Raw genomic sequence first — 22,009 nt, forward strand, 5'->3', positions numbered from 1 at the left:
GGTTCCTTGAGCTCTAGGGATTACAAAAATAATAATTTTTGTTTGATTTGTTGAAGGTTTTGAAGAGGAAGGAGAAGGAGAACTCACGGGAGTGAGCTGGAAAAGAGAGAGAGAAAGAGAGAGAACTGGTTGGGGATATAGTGGGAGAGTATAGAGGGTAGTGGAACCATGGAGGTTCCTGACTTCTTTTTTTTTTATAATAAAATTATTGTTTTTATTATTTTATAATAAATAATAATAATATTTTAATAAAATTGACTAGGCTATCTTTTGTTAGGGGTGGAGATGCTTTGGCTTATTACTGTTCACTGTGGTCTATTACTATTCACTTGAGTGGATAAATACGCTGGGTGCTGGCGCAAAGTCTTTAGGGGTGGAATTGCTCTTATGGTAAACAAATTTTAACAAAAAATATAATACTACTTAATAGTCTTGATTAACTTACTAGTATTTGTTTTCTGTATTTAGTACTACAATTTAATAGTATTATTCTTCACTTGTAAGTGAGAGATTTTACGTTCGATTCTCGTTATAGAAGCATTCAAATCACATTATTATATCTAACCCAATGTGAGACTTGGTCTACTCTCCTACTCTTTTAATGTACATAACGTTCGTTAAAAAAATAAATAAAATTGTTTCCTCACGTACTATGTTTTTAAATCACGTAGACAAACAAACGTGATCAATAATTTGTCGAAGCCACATGCGTGCACGTTAAGCTTAGTTGGTTTGATCTGAATGTGATAATTTTTTGCAGCCAATCAAATCAAGAAATGGCGTTATCCCTTGGCTTATAAACTAGCTAGAACTGCCTCTTTTAGACACACTCGCACTCTTCAAGCAAATAATAGTAAAAAAAAGTCATGAGCAAAAACCTATAAAGCTAAAAACCGCCCTAGGTGCATGGTACATAGATCAATCAGTGTACCCACATACATATTTTAGTAATAGGTCATAATTTTCACGTTTTGTCTTAAGTGTCTTTGGCATCCTTTTATAGTTTTCACGTTTTGTTAGGGAGGAGGGGGATCGGTGATAATCTAACATGCACCAAGATACATGAGCATGATTGTTTTTTTTCCTAGTGGTTGTGGTAAAACGTCGTATGCGCATCCTTTTATAGTTTGATAGTGTAATTATGTGAAATGTGATCTTTGTTAATGCATTTGGTTATGTTAAATCGTGAAATATTCAACAATATATCTGAAGTTTTATATCAGATATATGACAAATAAATAGAACATGCAATGAGGTAGCACTACTAATAGTATGAGACATTTAATGTGTAAAATTTCATGGCAATAAAAAAAAGTAGAGAAAGATATATTTAGCAAACTATATATATAGTGATATCTGAACTCAGTCTATTTTCGGCAATTCGAATATTGGCAGACTAAATCATCATTAATTGGTATAATAGAAACTTCATTTTTTAACTGAAAATGTGACTTTACCCCTTCAGACTCAATTTTTTTTTTACATAAAACCCACAATAATATATTTTCTAACAAAAACCCGATGACTAGACTCCACCTAAGCAAATTACCTAATCAAGATTTTGCGTCATATTTAATATTATTCGGATTCCCCAAATTAGCCTCAATTAAGTCATTATAACATTTTATGTTGATACCAAAATTAAAATGGAAAGCTTTTTTTTATTTTCTTGTAACGCGTGTAATGGCTTTGAAATTTTAATTTTTTAGAGAAGTACGAAACAAATTCAGAATACAAACAAACTAATGATAGTGTGCATACTAGGCCTCGATAAAACCTTGCCAAAATTTTCACTCCGGTCAAAAGGAAAAGAGTGTCCCGCACAACATAAAGAACCTATCCTCAAATGTCAATTACATAAACTGATTGGTTACAAGGCTTTGAAATTTTAATTGACGTAGGAATAAAAATTCAAAACGTTTTGAATTCAACAATAAATTTTCAGATTAATGTACCCTGTTGATTTAATAAAAACCATGCTTTTGTTTTCTTTAAAACAAAAGGGGTAAAAAATGATGTGTCTAGTGTGTTTTGTTTTATTTTTCGAATATCAATGTACCCTTTTTTTTTGTTTTGAAAGGATTAGTGTACCTTGACACACCCCGACCTGAATCAAGGCGTGCTGGCCATCACGTGAGAATGACGTAGCCATGTGCGCAGTGCAAAAGTGATAGTGATGCAAAAATGTGGGTAAATAAAAACCAAACTAACTAGTTTACACTAGATACATACACAAGTGCGAGTGCGAGTAAAGGTGTTTAAAGTATAGATACACATAGCCAGAGCATAGGTAACCTAGATGCAGTCCAGCCAGCTAAATATTAATTATACAAGACATGAAAGAAATTCCTACATTATTTGAAGTCTATCAGAATTGTTGTAAGTCCTCGTAAGACACCAACACGAACGTCTAACTAGAACCTGGAGGGGCGCAAAACAAAAAACGTGAGCGGGCAAAAACAAAGCTTTTTGAAACCATTTCTCTTTCCAAAAATAATAACCCCTCGCCGTAAAACCCCGTATGATTTTCCAGAAAATAACAATACATACGTGTGTAGAAATCATGTTTGAGAGCAATGAAACCAAGTATATGCCATGTCAAGTATCTCAGTAATAAATATGTAAGCCAGGTGACGTGAATCAATATAAAATGATATGTCAGTCGGAGTCACCTAACATGACTTGTACGGCTGAACCCATAGCTCATAAACCAATTTTTGCACACGAGTCGGAACCACCTAATGTGGTATGTACAACAGGCTAGGTGTAAATAATTACGCTCAAGTGCTATGATCACGTGAAGGCTGTGCGATAAATCACAGGTCACCTACGAGTCGGAACCACCTAATGTGGTCTGTACGACAGGCTGGCACCAAACTTGGATCCAAGGTGAGCGTACGGTGCGGGAGGTGAATGATCACGTGAAGGTTGTGCCCTGGCCTCAGGTGGGAGCACTAACATGGGGGTGTAGGATAATGAGCTCTAAATGCATCTACATATAACCATACACAATGCAACCACTACCATCATATAGTACTCACCTGAAGCTTACCTGGGCCTCCGCAACGTCATTCAATATTATGCATAACTATACTAATGCAAATACTAATATGTAATGCATCCCTGATATGGCATTTAAAACGTAAATTCAATTAAAAACAGTTTCTGGGATCGTAAAGCATATATACGTATATATAGAAAACAAAAGCCCACTCACTGGTATGTAGCAGGGTCATAACCCCCGAGTCTCACCTGGCTATGCTCATCCTCCCGAAATGTCTCACCTAAATGTGAAACAACTAATTTAACATTAATTTGAAAGTACATAACCAAAACCGTGTAATAACTTCTCATACGCTGCTTAATTGGGGTGTTTGAATATATCATCGTGGCCTACTCAACACCACGAGCATCCCCATATTTTTAGAAAAAATTTCAGATGTCTCACGCGCCCTCACATGTAGGCCACGCATAGGCACATGCTTGGCACGTTAGACGGAAACCCTAACGTTGTTAGGGAATGTTCCGTTAAATAGAAGCATATTCTGTTAGATTTACCTGACGCCGTTAGTATATTCCGTCAAAGTTGACAGAATATTCTTTGTTTTCTCCGGTGGTCTTCTTCGTAGCCGCCGTCTGCAACGCCGGATTCTGGAAAATCTTAAAACCTTAATATCTCCCTCAATTCTCAACCAAAATTCATGAATTTTATATAGATTTGAAGCTCTTGAAGTCTAGAACACAACCATACCTATTTGAAGTCCTAAAACCGACGGAAAACAGCCGAAAAAATTCTTGGAAAAACTGGCTAACTCTGCAATTCCATGATCATGCTTATTCCGACGTCCAAACTTCTCCAAAACTAGTCTAAAATGTTAGGGAAGTTGAGTGAGTACCTTACTAAGCCTCAAAACCAAGTGAATCACCCACGATCACGTCGAAGCTATTTTAACTCTTCGCCGGAGTTTCTGAATTCCGGGGTTTTCGAGATCAACTCACTTAACAAATGGTACCATAAGATTCTAGAGCTCGAGAGAAGTATGATTATAGAAACCTCGAGTTCAATCTGTAAAGTCTAATGGTGTATGAAAATTGGAGGGCTTGGGTTGTACAGACGAGAGAGAGAGAGTTCGAGAAGAAATAAGAAGGTGAGGGTTGCACGTGTGTGTTTGTGTGTGTGTGGTCATAGGTTGGCCAATTTAAAATGGTCTCAAGCTCTAATTGGGCTATAGAATTTAGGGCTTACACAAAAGAGTCCAAATAGGAATAAAACAAATCCAATCTCACTTATTCATCCGTAACATTTTTGTTACGAACCCGATTTGGTCCTAACTCATGTCAACACGCTCGTGACGACATGTACAATTTAATTACACCAGGGAGAAAAATAATTTAAAACTATATGCATACATCCACGTCACTAAGCCTTGAGGGCATTATCATCACTTTACACTCTCGGGGAGGAAATATATACAATAATTTGGGACGGGTCGTCACATACCTACTTAGTACTAATAGTTTTGGTCATTTTGAAAAATAATGCACCTGTTATCAAAATTTTTAATCTAGAAAATATAGGTAAATTAATTTATATAGGTAAATTAGTATAAGATTTCATGCATGTTTATCATGGATCCGGAGCCTCTATTAGGTGGCATATTGTTAATATCTCTCATATAAAATATATTTATCATTTAAATTAGTGAATCTACAAATTATAGGTAAATTAATTTGTGTAGGTAAATTAGTATAATATTTCATACATGTTTATCTTGCATCCCAAGCCTCTATTAGTAGGCATATTATCGATATTTCTCATATAAATATACTTATTATCGACATACTATTGATATTTCTCAGATAAATATACTTATTATTTAATCTACAAAATATAGGTAAATTTGTTGGTATAATATATTAATAATAGTATAGGGGTTTGTTGCTCATCATAATTATGGTGAGTTATGATATCCTTTATTGAATTAATTAGGGAGTTGTGGCATAAGTTGTAAATATATTGTAATAATAGGTCACTTATGTGCCTACATGTCAGTTTATTTTAAAATTGGGTTTTATTTGGAGATTTAAATTTATGTGGGTTTTTGTTTATGAAATGCAACTTGTCCGGGTTTATATCTAAAGAACCCTTTTTTTAATGAACAAGCGGTATTATCTGTCCTAAAGAAGTGGGTCAGGCCTCATAATGAGCTTAATAATCATTTTGTTTGAATTCGCTTTTAATAAGAATCGAAATTAAGATCTTTCATTTACAAATAAAGATAAATGTCACTAGACCATAATATTATTTAGTATATAAAAACTTATATCTAATATTTGTATACTTTTCTAAAAAGAGAATACATATAATAGAATGACGAAAATGTTGTCCAATTTCCAGAGAAGTGGCTCTAAACAACATTTCATATGCATAAGAAAAAATAAAATACGACGTCGGTAGCAGTTGCTTTCCTTGATATTTTATGTGCTCCATAAAAGAAAGTACCTCCCTTTATCAAGCTTTATATGCAGTCTTCAGTCAATTAACTTACTAGTACAGTTATACAAACCCTAGCCGCAAGAAGAGGAAAACCCAAAGAAAAACTTCCCACCGCGGACCCCAGCTTTTGGCTTTGGGGTCGGTCATAATCCTTCTTAATTTTATTCTTTTTTTTCCCCATTTTTGGTAGTGGTCTCACTTTGTCGAGAAGAGCTTTTGAGGTTGTGGTTGTGATCACTCTTGTTCTAAGGAGGAGAGCTTTTATAGCAATTATGAATTACTGCTCAACTCTGGATCTTAAAGTAACAATTATTGTTCAAATCTAAGGTGGTGATTTCGTAGTTTGTGCACTTGGAAAAGATTATGCGGAGGAAGCTCGATATTTGTTAGAGGTGACTCATAACAGGATTTTCGTCAACGATCACAAGATCATCAAAGGATGGTGCAATCTTTCCTTCGTGGGGTCGTTGCAGTGGTTCGAGAGATTTACAATCATGTTTTCTTGTCGTTGCAAAGCTTTTAGGTGATGGTTCACCTTGTGTGTCTTGATGGTGTTAGGTCCGGCTTGTAGGACTTGGTCCTTTGTGAGCTTATCTTTCATGTTGGTTAGGTGCGGGTCTCCCGTGATTGATGAATTGTACTTCTGAGGAGTTTATTTTATATCGTGTCATTTTTTTTGTTTTGTTTTGCTTGTGGTTTAGTTGTTTGTTCACTTGGCAAAGGACTATCCGGCTTGTAGGACTTGGTCCTTTGTGAGCTTATCTTTCATGTTGGTTAGGTGCGGGTCTCCCGTGATTGATGAATTGTACTTCTGAGGAGTTTATTTTATATCGTGTCATTTTTTTTGTTTTGTTTTGCTTGTGGTTTAGTTGTTTGTTCACTTGGCAAAGGACTATAAGGACATCTTCGTGATGTCTCATAGTAGGGCTTCTTATTCGAATGAGCGTTGTCTTTTGCAAGTTCATCCAAAGTAATGCATTGTTTTGTCCTCTTGAGCGTTATCCTTCTATTTGGTTAAATGTGATTTTGTGGAGTAGATTTTGTATTGTCTTTCTCTTGCGTTGAAGTACTTATTACCTGAAAAAAACCTTACTAGTACAATTAAATCTGCTCTATGTTAACTTGTTGATTTAGCTATCAATAATAGTTATTATTATTTTATTGCATAACTTTTTAAAGAAGAATTTTATTGATAAAATAAAGGAAGACTCTGTGGACTAATTATTAACCCTTGGACTAATATCATATACTAATCGAATTCAAAAGACAAAGGAAGACTTTGTGGGATCCATTCAAAAGATAATAGAAAACCACAAAGTATAACAACATTATTTTCCGATTTCATACTTTACCCTTTACATCCACTTATATGAGCTCCACAAAGCTGCTTTGGGCCTTTGATCCTTAGTTGTAGAAGAGAAAAGCTTATGCATTAAGCAAAACCTTTTTCAAAATACATTTTGGGGAAATAAAAAAAACTTTTTTAAAATTGACTTTATTGATAATTGGCGGTTAGAACTGTACAGTAACACTCTCGTACATTTTTACACTAATCTATACTAGGATGAAAGAAAATGGTTTGAATATGAGATGTAGTGGATTGAAGAAGAAAACCTTTACCACTAGGAAAATTCATCACTTACAATAATCTTGTACATTTAAAATTAACTCTTGTAAGTTGAACATTTACCATTGAACTTAAATCCGAGTTGATTTCCTCTCTCCTACTATCTATTTGTATAAAAACTCTTAATCATTTATAACTTATCATATCTCACACTATAAATATATTCTTGGAAACACATAAAAATTTGGATCTACAGGTTATACAGATTCATTTTCAGCATTTACGCCTCTAATAAAACCACTCATAATTTTTCACCACTGATTTTTGCCTTCCTTATAATTTTTCACCACTAATATGATTCGCAAAAGATAAATTGTATGAAAGTCAATTATTATGTAAATGAAATAACTTGGGATGAAATAAGAATTATATTACAAGTGAAAAAAAGAAAGACAAACTAGGAGATATTATATTTTTTGGATCGTCCAACACCTATGTATTGCAACAGTAAATAAAATAAATAGGTACACCGATATAATGATATTTCCATTCATAACACATCAACGTAGCTCATTTATAACACAATGAATCATTTAACGTAAGATTAGTTGTAGAATAAGAACATTAATGTATATGTGTACTTCCACCATCTAAATAATTATCATGTATTGGACCCCGGGTCTTATATTTTGTAACCTACTTCACACGACACATTCACATTTTCCATCGATGAAGACAGGTCTTTTGACTTTTTGGATATCAAAACGACTTTGATTCTATCTTAATTAATCAACTTGTCTTTTTATAGTCGATTGTTTTGTGTCCTCATGTTATCTTCCTTGTCCTCACATGTGCCATTTGCTTGTTTTAGAGAAAAATGAAGCAATATTTTATGAATTTTGATTCAATCGGAATTTTGATTTCTAAACGAAACATTTGTGAGTATTGATCCTAAAATTTGTTATAATATAGAATAATAGTCATTTTTATTAAGTCTATTAAATTTTTTATCCATAATAAAAGGTTTTAAAAGACAAAAAAATAGATAAATAGTTCTGCCGGCTTTTAGTAGGTGAAATTAGAATACTCTTACAATTTGTATTTTTTTTTTCTTGTAACTGACGTAATTTGAATTATATGGATGAAGTGTCCACCTAAGATGTTAAAAAGAGAACACACTACTCTTGCTAACTTGATTAGATACCGTCTGGAAAAACATTCAACAATCTTTTTAGTGATACATCTCAAATTTTCATATTCAATATACTCAACTCCTACTCTACATGCATTATGTGTGACAAACTAATTATAAGCATAACTTACAGTTAAGCAACTTATACATATATTAGAACAAGTTATAAGTAAGGGATTTTAAATTTGATTTTTATATTTAGATTATTGGTTTATCAATTATCTTTTTGATTTCTCGATGAATATAGTTGTATAAAATACAAAATCGCTTAGAAGATGTGTCTACGATGATGCATATTACTCAAAGGTAAAAGTTTATACAAAAATTAACTGCTATAAAAATTGTCACATCCCGCCCCGAGCCCCTACCACATCCAGGACTCGACTTCACCGTAGCACGATATTGTCTGTTTTGGGCCCCGACCACGCCTTCACTGTTTTGTTTATGGGAACTCACATGAGAACTTCGCAGTGGGTTACCCATCATGCGATTGCTCTTACATGAACTTGCTTAACTTCTGAGTTCTGATGGAACCCGAAGCAAATGAGCTCCTAAAAGGCCTCGTGCTAGGTATGGATGGGAATATACATATAAGGCTTACATGATCCACTCCCCTGGACGATGTGGGATGTTATAATCCACCCCCTTAGGGGCTCGACGTCCTCATCGGCACACTTCTAGCCAGGGATTGGCTCTGATACCAAATTGTCACATCCCGCCCCGGGCCCCACCACATCCCGAGCTCGACTTAGCCGTAGTACGATATTGTCCGCTTTGGGCCCCGACCACGCCCTCATGGTTTTGTTTTTGAGAACTCACACGAGAACTTCTCAGTGGGTTACCCATCATGGAATTGCTCTCGCGTGAACTCGCTTAACTTCTGGGTTCCGATGGAACCTGAAGCCAGTAAGCTCCCAAAAGGCCTCGTGTTAGGTAGAGATGAGAATATATATATATATAAAGCTTACATGATCCACTCCCCTAGGCGATGTGGGATGTTACAATAGTTCCGATGGAATCCGAAGCTAGTGAGCTCCAAAAAGGCTTCGTGCTAGATAGAGATGGGAATATACATATAAGACTTACATGATCCACTCCCCTGGACGATGTGAGATGTTACAATTCACCCCTCTTAGGGGCCCGACGTCCACATCGGCACACTTTTAGCCATGGATTGGCTCTGATACCAAATTGTCACATCCCAGCTCGAGCCCCACCACATCCCGGGTTCAACTTCGCCGTAGCACGATATTGTCCGCTTTGGGCCCCGACCATGCCTTCACGGTTTTGTTTTTGAGAACTCACGCGAGTAGAACTTCCTAGTGGGTCACCCATCCTGGGAATGCTCTTGCCCCTTTCTCACTTAACATTATAAGATCTCACATCGCCTAGGGGTGAGAATCATGTAAGCCTTATATGTATATTCATATCTCTACCTAGCACGAGGCATTTTGAGAGCTCATTGGCTTTGGATTCTGTAGGAACTCTGAAGTTAAGTGAGAAAGGGGTAAGAGCATTCCCAGGATGGGTGACCCACTAGGAAGTTCTGCTCACGTGAGTTTCCAGAAACAAAACTGTGAGAGCGTGGTTGGGGCCTAAAGTAGACAATATCGTGTTACGGTGGAGTCGAGCCAAAGATATGATGGGGGTCCGAACCAGGATGTGACAAAAATTCATTAGATCTATATTCAAAATTTAATTGTTAGTTTTTGAATTTTTGCAAAATGAGCCCGAAGTTCTAATTTTGTAATCACACAACGTGATTTTTTATTGTACCAGTTTGATTTTTCCGTTAACTTTATTGTCGATTTAAACATTAAGGGCACGTTTGTTTGACAGGATTCGCTGGGACTGGACTGGACTAGACTATAGTCCAGTGTTTGGTGGGTACCGGGATTAGCTTTAATGAGCTTAGGTGGGATTCGCTAGGACTAAGGGGGGGCTTAGCCGTTCTTCACGAGGGATCCCAAATTCGGGCGGACTCGTAAGCCAGAGAAACCGCGTCTTCCCACATCTCACATCCCACATCGTCCTCATCTCTGCGTCTGCCCTCGTCGTCGTCCTTGCCGTGCTCCCACATCGTCCTCACGCTCATCGTCGTCCTTGCATCTGGTCGCTGTCATCTGCCTCTAGTCGGTAAGCTTCGAATCTTGGATTTTTTTTCGTCGATTTGTGTGGATTTGTTTGTGATATTAACTGAGGTTTATTTGATTTTGTTGTTTTGGGTTTGAGAAATTCATAATATACAAGTGGATTTGCAATTGAACAAATTAGGGTTTTGTTATTTAGGTGAAATTGAGATTAGAATTTGGGGTTTTCATAAGATGAAATTGAGATTAGTCTCAGGTGTGTGCTCTCTGTGTGTGTGTTTGTGTGTACCGAAAAAAATTTGTCTGTGTGTTTGTGTGTGTGTGAGTGTGTTTGTGTGTGTGTGTGTGTATGTAATCTGTGTAACCTGTGTAATATCTGTGTGTGTGTGAGTTGTGTGTGTAAAATGTGTGTGTAATCTATCCGTGTGTGTGTGTGTGTAACCTGTGTTATTTGCAGTGTGTGTGTGTGAGTTGTGTGTGTAAAATGTGTGTGTAATATGTCCGTGTGTGTGTGTAATCTGTTTTTGTGTGTATGTGTGTGAGTTGTGTGTGTAAAATGTGTGTGTGAGTGTGAGTGTGAGTGTAAGTGTTTGTGTGTGTGTGTGTGTTTGTGTGTGAGTGTGAGTGTAAGTGTGAGTGTGAGTGTAAGTGTGAGTGTGAGTGTGTGTGAGTGTGAGTGTGTGTGCAGTGTGTGTGTGTATGCAGTGTGTGTGTGTGTGTGCAGTGTGTGTGTGTGTGTGCAGTGTGTGTGTGAGTGTGTATGCAGTGTGTGTGTGTCTATGCAGTGTGTGCAGTGTGTGTGTGTCTATGCAATGTGTGCAGTGTGTGTGTGTGGGCGCAGTGTGTGTGTGTGTGTGTATGTATGCAGTATGTATGCAGTGTGTGTGTGTGTGCAGTGTGTGTGTGTGTGTGCAGTGTGTGTGTATGCAAGTATGTATGCAGTGTGTGTGTGTGAGTATAAAAACAGAGTGTGTGTGTGAGGGTAAGAGTGTGTTGCACTCTGTCCCCGTGTGTGTGTGTGTCACTGTGTTCAGTGTGTGAGTGTGAGTGTGTGTGAGTGTGAGTGTGTGTGCAGTGTGTGTGTGTATGTAGTGTGTGTGTGTGTGCAGTTTGTGTGTGTGTGCAGTTTGTGTGTGTATGCAGTGTGTGTGTGTGCAGTTTGTGTGTGTGTGCAATTTGTGTGTGTATGCAGTGTGTGTGTGCAGTTTGTGTGTGTGTGTATGTGTGTGTCCAGTGTGTGTGTGTGTGTGACTGTGTTCAGTGTGTGAGTGTGAGTGTGTGTGCAGTGTGTGTGTGTGTATGCAGTGTGTGTGTGTGCAGTTTGTGTGTGTGTGTGTATGTATGTAGTATGTATGCAGTGTGTGTGTGTATGTATGCAGTATGTATGCAGTGTGTGTGTAAGTGTGAGTGTGAGTGTGAGTGTGAGTGTGAGTGTAAGTGTAAGTGTGCAGTGTGTGTGTGTGTGTTTGTGTGTGAGTGTGAGTGTGTGTGTGTTTGTGTGTGAGTGTGAGTGTGAGTGTGAGTGTGTGTGAGTGTGTGTGCAGTGTGTGTGTGTATGCAGTGTGTGTGTGTGTGTGTGTGCAGTGTGTGTGTGAGTGTGTATGCAGTTTGTGTGTGTGTGTGCAGTGTGTGTGTGAGTGTGTATGCAGTGTGTGTGTGTCTATGCAGTGTGTGCAATGTGTGTGTGTCTATGCAGTGTGTGCAGTGTGTGTGTGTGTGCGCAGTGTGTGTGTGTGTGTGTGTATGTATGCAGTATGTATGCAGTGTGTGTGTGTGTGTGCAGTGTGTGTGTGTGTGCAGTGTGTGTGTGAGTGTGTATGCAGTTTGTGTGTGTGTGTGCAGTGTGTGTGTGAGTGTGTATGCAGTGTGTGTGTGTCTATGCAGTGTGTGCAGTGTGTGTGTGTCTATGCAGTGTGTGCAGTGTGTGTGTGTGCGCAGTGTGTGTGTGTGTATGTATGCAGTATGTATGCAGTGTGTGTGTGTGTGTGCAGTGTGTGTGTGTGCAGTGTGTGTGTGTGTGTGCAGTGTGTGTGTATGCAAGTATGTATGCAGTGTGTGTGTGTGAGTATAAAAACAGAGTGTGTGTGTGAGGGTAAGAGTGTGTTGCACTCTGTCCCCGTGTGTGTGTGTGTGTCACTGTGTTCAGTGTGTGAGTGTGAGTGTGTGTGAGTGTGAGTGTGTGTGAGTGTGAGTGTGTGTGCAGTGTGTGTGTGTATGTAGTGTGTGTGTGTGCAGTTTGTGTGTGTGTGCAGTTTGTGTGTGTATGCAGTGTGTGTGTGTGCAGTTTGTGTGTGTGTGCAATTTGTGTGTGTATGCAGTGTGTGTGTGCAGTTTGTGTGTGTGTGTATATATGCAGTGTGTGTATGTGTGTGTCCAGTGTGTGTGTGTGTGTGACTGTGTTCAGTGTGTGAGTGTGTGTGCAGTGTGTGTGTGTGTATGCAGTGTGTGCGTGTGTGTGTGCAGTGTGTGTGTGAGTGTGTATGCAGTTTGTGTGTGTGTGTGCAGTGTGTATGCAGGGTGTGTGTGTAGTGTATGCAGTGTGTGTGTAAGTGTAGTGTATGTAGTGTGTGTGTGTGTGTGCAGTGTGTGAGTGTGAGTGTGTGTGTGTGCAGTGTGTATGCAGGGTGTGTGTGTAGTGTATGCAGTGTGTGTGTAAGTGTAGTGTATGTAGTGTGTGTGTGTGTGTGCAGTGTGTGAGTGTGAGTGTGTGTGTGTGCAGTGTGTATGCAGGGTGTGTGTGTAGTGTATGCAGTGTGTGTGTAAGTGTAGTGTATGTAGTGTGTGTGTGTGTGTGCAGTGTGTGAGTGTGAGTGTGTGTGTGTGCAGTGTGTATGCAGGGTGTGTGTGTAGTGTATGCAGTGTGTGTGTAAGTGTAGTGTATGTAGTGTGTGTGTGTTTGTGTACTGTGTGTGCAATGTGTATACAGTGTGTGTGTTTGTGTACTGTGTATGCAGTGTGTGTGTATGCAGGGTGTATGCAGTGTGTGTATGTATGTATGCACTGTGTGTGTACTTGCAGGGTGTGTGTGTAGTGTATGCAGTGTGTGTGTGTAGTGTATGTAGTGTGTGTAGTGTATGCAGTGTATGTAGTGTGTGTATGTATGTACTGTGTTTGCAGTGTGTATGTATGCAGTGTGTGTGTAGTGTATGCAGTGTATGTATGTACTGTGTTTGCAGTGTGTATGTATGTACTGTGTATACAATGTGAATGTTTTGTATTGTGTGGGGTTGATGCTGAATTGCAATTTGTTGTGGTTGTTGGTTGCAGAGAAGAGGAGCATAAACGGAAGGCTAAGGCTAAGGCTACTGCATTACAGGTGTCCTTTAATTTCCCTTTTCACATGCAATGCCTAGCAATGATAGCAATCCTCATACTAGTGTTCTTAGACACATGTTTATAGATGTATAAGAGTAGAACATTTTGAATATGATGCCTCGGGTTAATGAAAACTTTTTTTTTTCAACGCCATATGTATATTTGTTGCCTCGGGTTAATGATTTAGTTAATTTGTTTTTTGTTTTTTGTTTTTGTTTGGATAGATATGGATCGAAGGAAGCTTTTATTGATCTTATTGTTAGAGATGTCTTATTTGGAAACAATTTGTATTTGTACGATTCTTGTGGTGATGATGCTACGTGGCAAACAGAGACATGTTGAACGACCCACATTGACTAACCGTTCACTTATTAGACGAGAGATTAGTTTGTGTTATCTGAATGGTATAATAGGGAATACTGATACTGAATGTGTTAACGAATTGAGAATGGATAGAAGGACTTTTGGCATATTATGCGACTTACTTCGTCAAGATGGGAGGGTAAAAACTGATGGTTTGGTGTCTGTAGAGGAACAGGTGTGTATGACTTTACAAATATTAGCACATCATACTAAGAATCGTAGTGTTGGCGGTAGATTTTATAGGTCGGGAGAGACTATAAGTAGGTATTTCAATAGCGTATTGCAAGGAATTTTGCGATTACAAGGTTTCCTACTAAAAGTCCCACAGCCTGTGCCTATTGATTCTACAGATGCTAGGTGGCGATGTTTTAAGGTATGATGAGAAATATTTTTCATTTTCCTTAAGCTTTAACTCTTCATTCCCTTTGTATAAATTAACAAAAAGTTTTTTATTTTTTATTTTTAAGAATTGCTTGGGAGCATTGGATGGAACACACATTGATGTGCATGTACCTGAAATTGACAAACCAAGATACCGAACAAGAAAGGGTCGAGTCGCAACTAATGTGTTAGGTGTGTGTTCAGGAGATATGCAGTTCATATATGTGTTTCCGGGGTGGGAGGGTTCCGCATCAGACTCTAGAGTGCTACATGATGCAATTAGTAGGCCTAATGGTTTTAAGGTACCAGCGGGTAAGACTATTACTTAGTCTCAACTTTCTAAGTTAGGTTTAGTTCTGTTTGTCAACTACAAAACACTAATAAGGTCTGTTTTTTTTTTTCCATTAGGTTGTTATTACCTTGTAGATGGTGGTTATACAAATGGTGAAGGATTCCTTGCACCCTATAGAGGAATACCTTATCATTTATCTGAATGGGAGGGACGAACACCTTCTAATAAGGAAGAATATTTTAACATGAAGCATTCTAAGGCAAGGAATGTAATTGAACGCTGTTTTGGCTTGCTAAAAGGAAGGTGGTCGATACTAAGGAGTCCATCTTTCTATCCGATAAGGACACAAGGTCGAATAATTACCGCTTGTTGCCTACTACACAATCTTATTAGGCAAGAGATGTCAGTAGATCCAATGGAGAATTTGCCAATAATAGAAGATGGACAAAATACAGAAGAAGGTGAATATGTTGGTAGTGTTCAATCATCGGACCAGTGGACTGCAATGAGGAATGATATGGCTGAGGAAATGTATAATGAGTGGAGAGCAATTAGGAACCAGCAACCGAACTAGCTATATGTTTTAATGATAACATTTTATTTTAGTATTCCTTTTTATCATGCATTTGTTAGATATTAGCACAATGATTGGATGGTATGCAAATTAATTGGATATTATGCAAGTTGATTGGATATTATGCAAGTTGATTGGATATTATGCAAATTGATTATTTGTATGGTATTTTCCTTCATTAAAATATTTTTTGTTTAGGTATGGATAACGAAAATATTTTGAATGCTACTCAAGAGCCAAAAGGAAGAAGGCGTAAATGGGAAGCATTTGAGGAAGAAGTATTACTAGGAGTTCTTGAGGATTTTGTTGCTCGGAAGCAACGGTGTGACACCGGTGCTTTCAAACAAGGTACTTTGGTTGAAATAGCAAAAGCTGTCAATGTTTTATGTCCTCATTCAAATATAAAGGCAAATCCACATATTGAGTCCAAGTTGAAGAAATGGAAAAAAACATATAGTATGGTCGTTGACATGATAAACACAAGTGGATTTGCATGGAATGATGTCAAAAAGTGCGTTGAAGTTGACAGTGATGACGCATGGCAAACTTATGTGCAGGTTCATATCCTATTTTATTTATGCATTAGTTATATTCTTGCTCCTATATTTGTTACGCATGCTAAATTTTAGTTTTGCTATGTTGATATAATCTTAGAGAAATAAAGAAGCCGATGGATGGAGAAGCAAACCTTTTCCACTGTTTGATAGATTTGCATATATATTTGGAAAAGATCGGGCTACGGGTAATGTAGCCGAAACCCCTGCTCAAATGGTGGAGGAACAAAGTCATGATCATGTTGGTGAAAGTGATATTGGAGGTGATAATTTTGTTTCTTCAATGAACCAACAAAGCCAACAAAGCACCCCATCTGAAAATAGCCAAAGAAAGAGGAAAAGAGCTGTGGGAAGTTCAAGTGATGGAACCGAGGCAATTATCAGTGGACTGAAAGATTTTTATGTTGAAAGTGGGAAGAGGATGCAAATGGTAACTGAAGCTTTAGTTCAAGGTACTGCAGATCATACTGACATAGCTAATGAACTTGAAGCAATGGGTCTCTCTCCTATGGATCAAATTGATGCATTGTCTCTTATTTTGGATAAACCAAAAAATGTGGGAGTGTTCAGGGCAATCAAACCGGAACTCAAGAAAGTGTTCGTCCAAAGACTTTTAAGAGACAACGCAAGCGGATGAGGATTTTGGCTAATGTTAACATGGATGTATTTTATTAACGTTAACATGGATGTATTTTATTAATCATACAGTCTTATGTTATGACTTATAACTTAGCTTTGCACTAGTATTTTGGCTTATGTTAACTAGCCATTTTGTAAATTATGGAGATCTATTTTGGCTAATGTTAACTAATGTTAACTAGGATTTTCTAAATTATGGAGATCTTATGTACTTGTATTTGTTGAAGTTGCATGTATTGGCCACTATTATTTTTCTTCTGTTGGGTGATAGAGTTTAAATCAAGCTACATTTGCAAATTAAACCCAATTCTATTAGCAGGTAATAGAAACAAAACAATTGTCAATTTTTTTTAAGATTCATAATATACATGGCAAAAATATGCTCCAATTAACCCATATCATGAGATTTGTAGCATTACTCTATTACACAATGACAAAAATTTGTAGTCCTAGTCTAAGCAAACACAAATCTGGTGAACAGTACTGTTTTTCTTATCCTGCTTCTTAGTCCGAGACTGCACCAAACGCTTCACTAAGTTAGTCCAGCTTAGTCCAGTCTAAGCCAGTCCAGCTTAGTCCCGGCAGCTAGTCCAGTCCGAGACAGTCCGGCGCAACAAACGCACCCTAAGTGTTAATAGTCTTGACTAACATTTTAAGTACCTGTTCTTCATCAGTTTCAATATTTAGTACTTTTCATTTTTCTATTTTAACCCTTTTATGAAATTGATAGTCAACGTTATAGTCCAATATATAGCACGTCAGTAGTTAATGTTTAATTAGACCATGAAACTGATAGAAATGTAGATTGATGCAATACAAAAATCACATAGGATAGAAAACAGAAAGTCACTTAGTATTACGGTCTAGTAGTATTCTTCTTCATTTGTAAATGAGAAGTCTTAGATTCAATTATCGTCAAAAGCGAATTTAAATTATATTATTACTAATTCATTGTAAGATTAAAAATACCTTCATTCTTTTAATATAGATAATATCATTTATTTAACAAAAAAAATTACAAAAATTAAAATCTACCGACTCTAAAATCTTCGATTGTGAAATGCAGGTCAACCAATATATCACCTTAAATTTCTGGGAAAGAGATCCAGCCACGTGCACTCCTTTTAATCCGACGTGTAGAGGCACACAACTGGTTTCACCGCGGTAAGCCCAAATATAATTAAACAGTAAAAAAAATGAGCAGTATTGCACACGGTGCAGCCTAGAAAACAAACAAACGTGTCGAGATCAGAAGGGGGTGAAAACATCAATCACGACAAAAGTTGTTTGACTTTTGTGAAATTAAAGAAGCGGTCGTCGACCAAAACGCATCCAAACACTCAACTAAACGACAAAGCGACATCGTAATCCTCGTTCGACGGTGTGCCTAAGAACACCCGAATCCCGACACGTGGACCGGATTAACCTCCGTGTCTGTAATCAGAAACTTGAACAGCAAGTCATGGCCTACTCAGATTAATCCCCTGCTATCCACTAATTAAACTCGATTAAATATCTAATTTTTTATTATCACTTTCTCAGCATCTCCCAGTCTCCTGAAAAGTTAGTGACAAAGCGGCAGAGCAAAGACTCTGCCTTAAACTCTCTCTCCTCTCTCTCTCTCTCTCTCTCTAGAATCTCGATTAACAATCTCACTCTGTTCTTCAGCAGTCTTATAAAACTCTGCAATTCTTTCCTGTTCTGGTTTCTAGTTAGCTGAAATCTCAATAGGTTTTCTCAGAGAGTAGCCAATCAGCTCAGAAACACCCAAAAACCAGCTGAAAATTTTGGGTTTTGGTCAAATTTGCAGACCAGGATTTGGATCAATTTTTGACTCTTGTAAAATTCGGGTTTCTTTTCCTCGTCCTTGCAGATAAATCTGAGAGCTGAGAGAGAAGCTTTTATTTTACAGGCTGGGGTTCTTAAATGATTGTGTTTTCTGGGGCAGTGTAAGCTTTGGTCAGAGACCCATCAGGACAGAACTGGTAGGTGGGCATAGAAAAACAAAAGAGAGGACCTTGACTAGTAGATGAGAGAGAGAGAGATGTAATCAAAACCCTAGAAAATGAAAACTTTGTACCTACAAACACGTCCTTAGTTTTAAGATTAAAACCCAAGTGGTAGATTTTTGCTTTTTGTCCTGCAGATTGGAAGTTCAAAAAAATAAAAGAGGAGAAAATCAAAATTTCAGCTCTGATGCCGACCGACCTAGATAATTCCTCCACAGCTTCAGGTGAAGCTAGCGTTTCTTCCTCCGGCAACCAAACCGCTCCTCCCAAACCCGCCACCAAGAAAAAAAGAAACTTGCCAGGAATGCCAGGTGGCTCAAAATTTAAAAATCCCATTTTTCTTCTTCTGATTTTTCATGTTTTGTATGGATTAGTGATTGGATTTCTGGGTTAATTTGACTTCTGGGTTTTGTTGCAGATCCAGATGCGGAGGTGATTGCTCTATCGCCGAAGACCCTTATGGCGACGAACCGATTCGTCTGCGAAATTTGCAGCAAAGGGTTTCAGAGGGATCAGAATCTGCAGCTTCATCGGCGCGGCCATAATCTGCCATGGAAGCTGCGGCAGAGGTCGGGCAAAGAGGTGAAGAAGCGAGTCTACGTCTGCCCGGAGGCTTCTTGTGTACACCACGATCCGTCCAGAGCTTTGGGTGATCTCACTGGGATTAAAAAGCACTTTTGCAGAAAGCACGGTGAGAAGAAGTGGAAATGCGATAAGTGCTCCAAGAAGTATGCGGTTCAGTCGGATTGGAAAGCCCATTCGAAAATTTGTGGCACCAGAGAGTACAAATGCGATTGTGGGACTTTGTTCTCAAGGTTTGATAATGAATGAAACTTCGATTTTGTCTTAGGATTTTATGTGTTTTTTAGATTAATTTGTTGGGTTTTTTTATTGGATTGGTAAAGTTTTTGGTTTTTGGTGTTTGAAGGAGGGATAGCTTCATAACTCACAGGGCCTTCTGTGATGCTTTGGCGGAAGAGAGCGCCAAAGCTCATACCCCCACCGCCACCGCCGCCGCCGCTACAGCAGTGAATTTGAATTCAGAATCAGACCCAAAAACCCAATCTGCTAATTCACCTCCACAAGCACCACCGCCGCCGCCGCAGGCAGCAGCTCCACCTCAGCCTACAACTTCATCAGTTCCATCTGTGTCAGCCGGTGTGCTATCTTCATCCCTGCCTGCACAAAGTACAGGTAAAACATGTCCAAAATTGGCAAAATATCAATCGTTTCTGTTGGGTTTTGTCGGAAGTGTGTTTAGTCTAAAACAAACAACAAAATCTATGTTGTGTTTATTGTTGTTGTTTTATTATGTTGTGTCTCTTGCTATGGATCTTGGAGTTTAGTAATTTTTGTCTGTTACGAAATTTGTTTTCAGTAGGTTATGTAATCACTCGCAGTATGACAGTATTGGTAACTTGATCAAAGATTTGAGGGAATTTAACAAATTAATTAAAAATTAAGGTTCCTGGAGATTTCTATTAAACTTTTAGTGATTCAAAAGCTAAAAGGGGAGGAGTAAATGCTGGTTTGGTATTACTGTGCTTTGAAAAAAAAATTGTTTCTGCTGTGGTGTGAGAATAACCTTATTTTTGCTGTTTCACATTTTCAGCTTTTTTTCATCCAAAACTGTGAAAATAAGCTGTTTTTAGTTATTTACCATACACATTTTTGAGCTCAGTTTTTTTAAATACCCATTTTTTATAAAAGCACTTAAGTACCAAACCAGTACTAAGTAGGATTAGAGAAAGGACACCATTATTAATCCTCCTTTTCCTTCAAAAGTTATTTCATAAAGAAAGGTCTTAACTTTCTGTTCCTGCATTTTTAAGTGACCCCTTTAATTTACATCTTTTTCTCCTTTTGTTGTTGTAGTGAGAGAGTTGCCGGAAAATCCCACACAAGTTGTAGAAGCACAGGTTGTGGTGGGTCGAAAGGGTAATCGTAGCAGCAGCAGCAGCTCCAGCAGCAATGGCAGTACAAGCAGTGGTGTGTTTGCAAGTTTATTTACTTCCTCAACAGCATCGGCCAGCTTGCAACCTCCTCAACAGCCTGCATTTACTGACTTAATACGAGCCATGGGGCATCCGGATCAATCAAACGACCTAGCCCCATCTTCTTCAATGGAGCCTATTTCTCTTGGCCTCTCAACCAGCCATGGATCCTCAATTTTCGAGTCTGCAGGGCATGAGCGTAGGCAGTATGCGCCTCCGCCACAACCAGCTATGTCTGCAACAGCTCTGCTTCAGAAAGCTGCTCAAATGGGCCCAGCAGAAACCAATGCATCGTTGCTTCGTGGGTTTGGCATTATGTCATCCGCATCATCTTCCGCGCAACAAGAGACTATGCAATGGAATCACGGGCCGGCAGAACCAGATAATGCTGCAGTTGCTGCAGGGCTTGGACTTGGTCTTCCTTGTGATGGAGGTTCGGGATGGAAGGAATTAATGATGGGAAGTCCTTCAATGTTCGGTCCCAAGCAAACCACACTTGATCTTTTGGGATTGGGAATGGCCGCCGGTAATAACCCCAGTAGCGGCCTATCAGCCCTAATTACATCAATCAGTGGCGGTCTAGATGTAGCAGCCGCAGCTGCATCCTATGGAGGTGGAGAATATAGCGGTAAGGACTTGGCTAGAAGCTCATGAAATTGGACAATTAAAGTAGTCATTTTCTTACATTTGACTCGAGGAAGGGGCGTACAAGGTGCAGGTTGATCTCTTATAAGGAAAATTGATGATGTTGCAGAATGAAGTAAGACATGCATAACTAAATGAAAGATTAGCCATCATAGGCATGGAGGTAAGCATTCTTTTTTAATGTTCTCCTGCCTCGGTGACTAGGGCGAAACGACCTTGTCTTTCTGCTGTAGACTTTGTTGAAAGCTAAATCCGGGGATCGTTTCATGTTTCGTCCCTCTATTGTTTAACTTGGGGGTTTTAGCACAGGCTTCCATGTATGTATGTCACTTTCTGTTAGCTTAAGGTGGCTTTGGTGAATGAATATGTGTACCTGCTGCAATTCTTTAATTTTGTCAAGTTTCTCAAGCATAGCCTGGCGATGAAAGGCTCGCTGGATGGATTTTACCAATTTGGGTTTACAGTACTATGCCAGGTAAGGGTAGATGGATTAGGGGTTTGGGGTTGATCTTGTAAATTACTGTGTGATTAGCCTGTAGTTTTAGGGTTCCTAGACTTGCTCAAACCTCCAATTTCCATCACTTTGTATGTACAATTAAATTAAGATTAAGTTTTTTGTTTTCTTTTATATATAATGTATTTTATTTTGGCTGGCATGTTGGATTCTGTTGGTGCAAGAGTTCCAATATTTCATGGTATGAGATGTCACGCTAACAGTGTCATCGTGCTTTGGAAGTTGTTCTTTGTTAGCGCATGGCGGGATGAGATTTTGGTTTTTTCAATTTTAGAAATCACAAGAAATTTGTGCGTGTGCGGTTTTCCATAATTGTACGAACGCATCTAACATGGTCCCCAAAGACTGAAATTGAATGGTCTTTAAATATCTTGAAAATGGTC

At 38.4% G+C, this 22,009-nt stretch overlaps 3 protein-coding genes across 3 annotated transcripts; all 3 read left to right on the plus strand.

Moving 5' to 3' along the window:
* The first annotated feature begins 10,293 nt into the window (after window positions 1-10,293).
* LOC126613912 (uncharacterized) lies at window positions 10,294-16,710 on the plus strand. Its single transcript, XM_050281529.1, has 4 exons — window positions 10,294-10,392; window positions 13,614-13,662; window positions 15,470-15,828; window positions 15,926-16,710. The coding sequence occupies exons 3-4, from the start codon at window positions 15,472-15,474 to the stop codon at window positions 16,460-16,462; spliced, it is 894 nt and encodes a 297-aa protein (XP_050137486.1). The 5' UTR covers window positions 10,294-10,392; window positions 13,614-13,662; window positions 15,470-15,471; the 3' UTR covers window positions 16,463-16,710.
* On the plus strand, window positions 13,888-15,421 carry LOC126613909 (protein ANTAGONIST OF LIKE HETEROCHROMATIN PROTEIN 1-like). Its single transcript, XM_050281524.1, has 3 exons — window positions 13,888-14,397; window positions 14,492-14,717; window positions 14,814-15,421. The coding sequence occupies exons 1-3, from the start codon at window positions 13,888-13,890 to the stop codon at window positions 15,269-15,271; spliced, it is 1,194 nt and encodes a 397-aa protein (XP_050137481.1). The 3' UTR covers window positions 15,272-15,421.
* A 1,304-nt stretch (window positions 16,711-18,014) lies between the features above and the next one.
* Window positions 18,015-21,768, plus strand: LOC126613907 (zinc finger protein GAI-ASSOCIATED FACTOR 1-like). The gene is made up of 4 exons (XM_050281522.1): window positions 18,015-18,784; window positions 18,892-19,288; window positions 19,402-19,667; window positions 20,349-21,768. Exons 1-4 carry the CDS (start codon window positions 18,661-18,663, stop codon window positions 21,119-21,121), a joined length of 1,560 nt encoding a protein of 519 aa, XP_050137479.1. The 5' UTR covers window positions 18,015-18,660; the 3' UTR covers window positions 21,122-21,768.
* Window positions 21,769-22,009: the final 241 nt, after the last annotated feature.

Source organism: Malus sylvestris, chromosome 2 (genome assembly GCF_916048215.2).
Source record: "Malus sylvestris chromosome 2, drMalSylv7.2, whole genome shotgun sequence".
NCBI classification, from domain to species: domain Eukaryota; kingdom Viridiplantae; phylum Streptophyta; class Magnoliopsida; order Rosales; family Rosaceae; genus Malus; species Malus sylvestris.

Coding starts and splice junctions, on each gene's coding strand:
- LOC126613907 (XM_050281522.1), top strand. CDS start 18,661: ATGCCGACCGACCTAGATAATTCCTCCACAGCTTCAGGTGAAGCTAGC. Junction 18,785..18,891: donor AAACTTGCCAGGAATGCCAG/GTGGCTCAAAAT, acceptor GTTTTGTTGCAG/ATCCAGATGCGGAGGTGATT. Junction 19,668..20,348: donor CCTGCCTGCACAAAGTACAG/GTAAAACATGTC, acceptor TTGTTGTTGTAG/TGAGAGAGTTGCCGGAAAAT.
- LOC126613912 (XM_050281529.1), top strand. CDS start 15,472: ATGGATAACGAAAATATTTTGAATGCTACTCAAGAGCCAAAAGGAAGA. Junction 15,829..15,925: donor CATGGCAAACTTATGTGCAG/GTTCATATCCTA, acceptor ATATAATCTTAG/AGAAATAAAGAAGCCGATGG.
- LOC126613909 (XM_050281524.1), top strand. CDS start 13,888: ATGGATCGAAGGAAGCTTTTATTGATCTTATTGTTAGAGATGTCTTAT. Junction 14,398..14,491: donor CTAGGTGGCGATGTTTTAAG/GTATGATGAGAA, acceptor TTTATTTTTAAG/AATTGCTTGGGAGCATTGGA. Junction 14,718..14,813: donor TGGTTTTAAGGTACCAGCGG/GTAAGACTATTA, acceptor TTTTTCCATTAG/GTTGTTATTACCTTGTAGAT.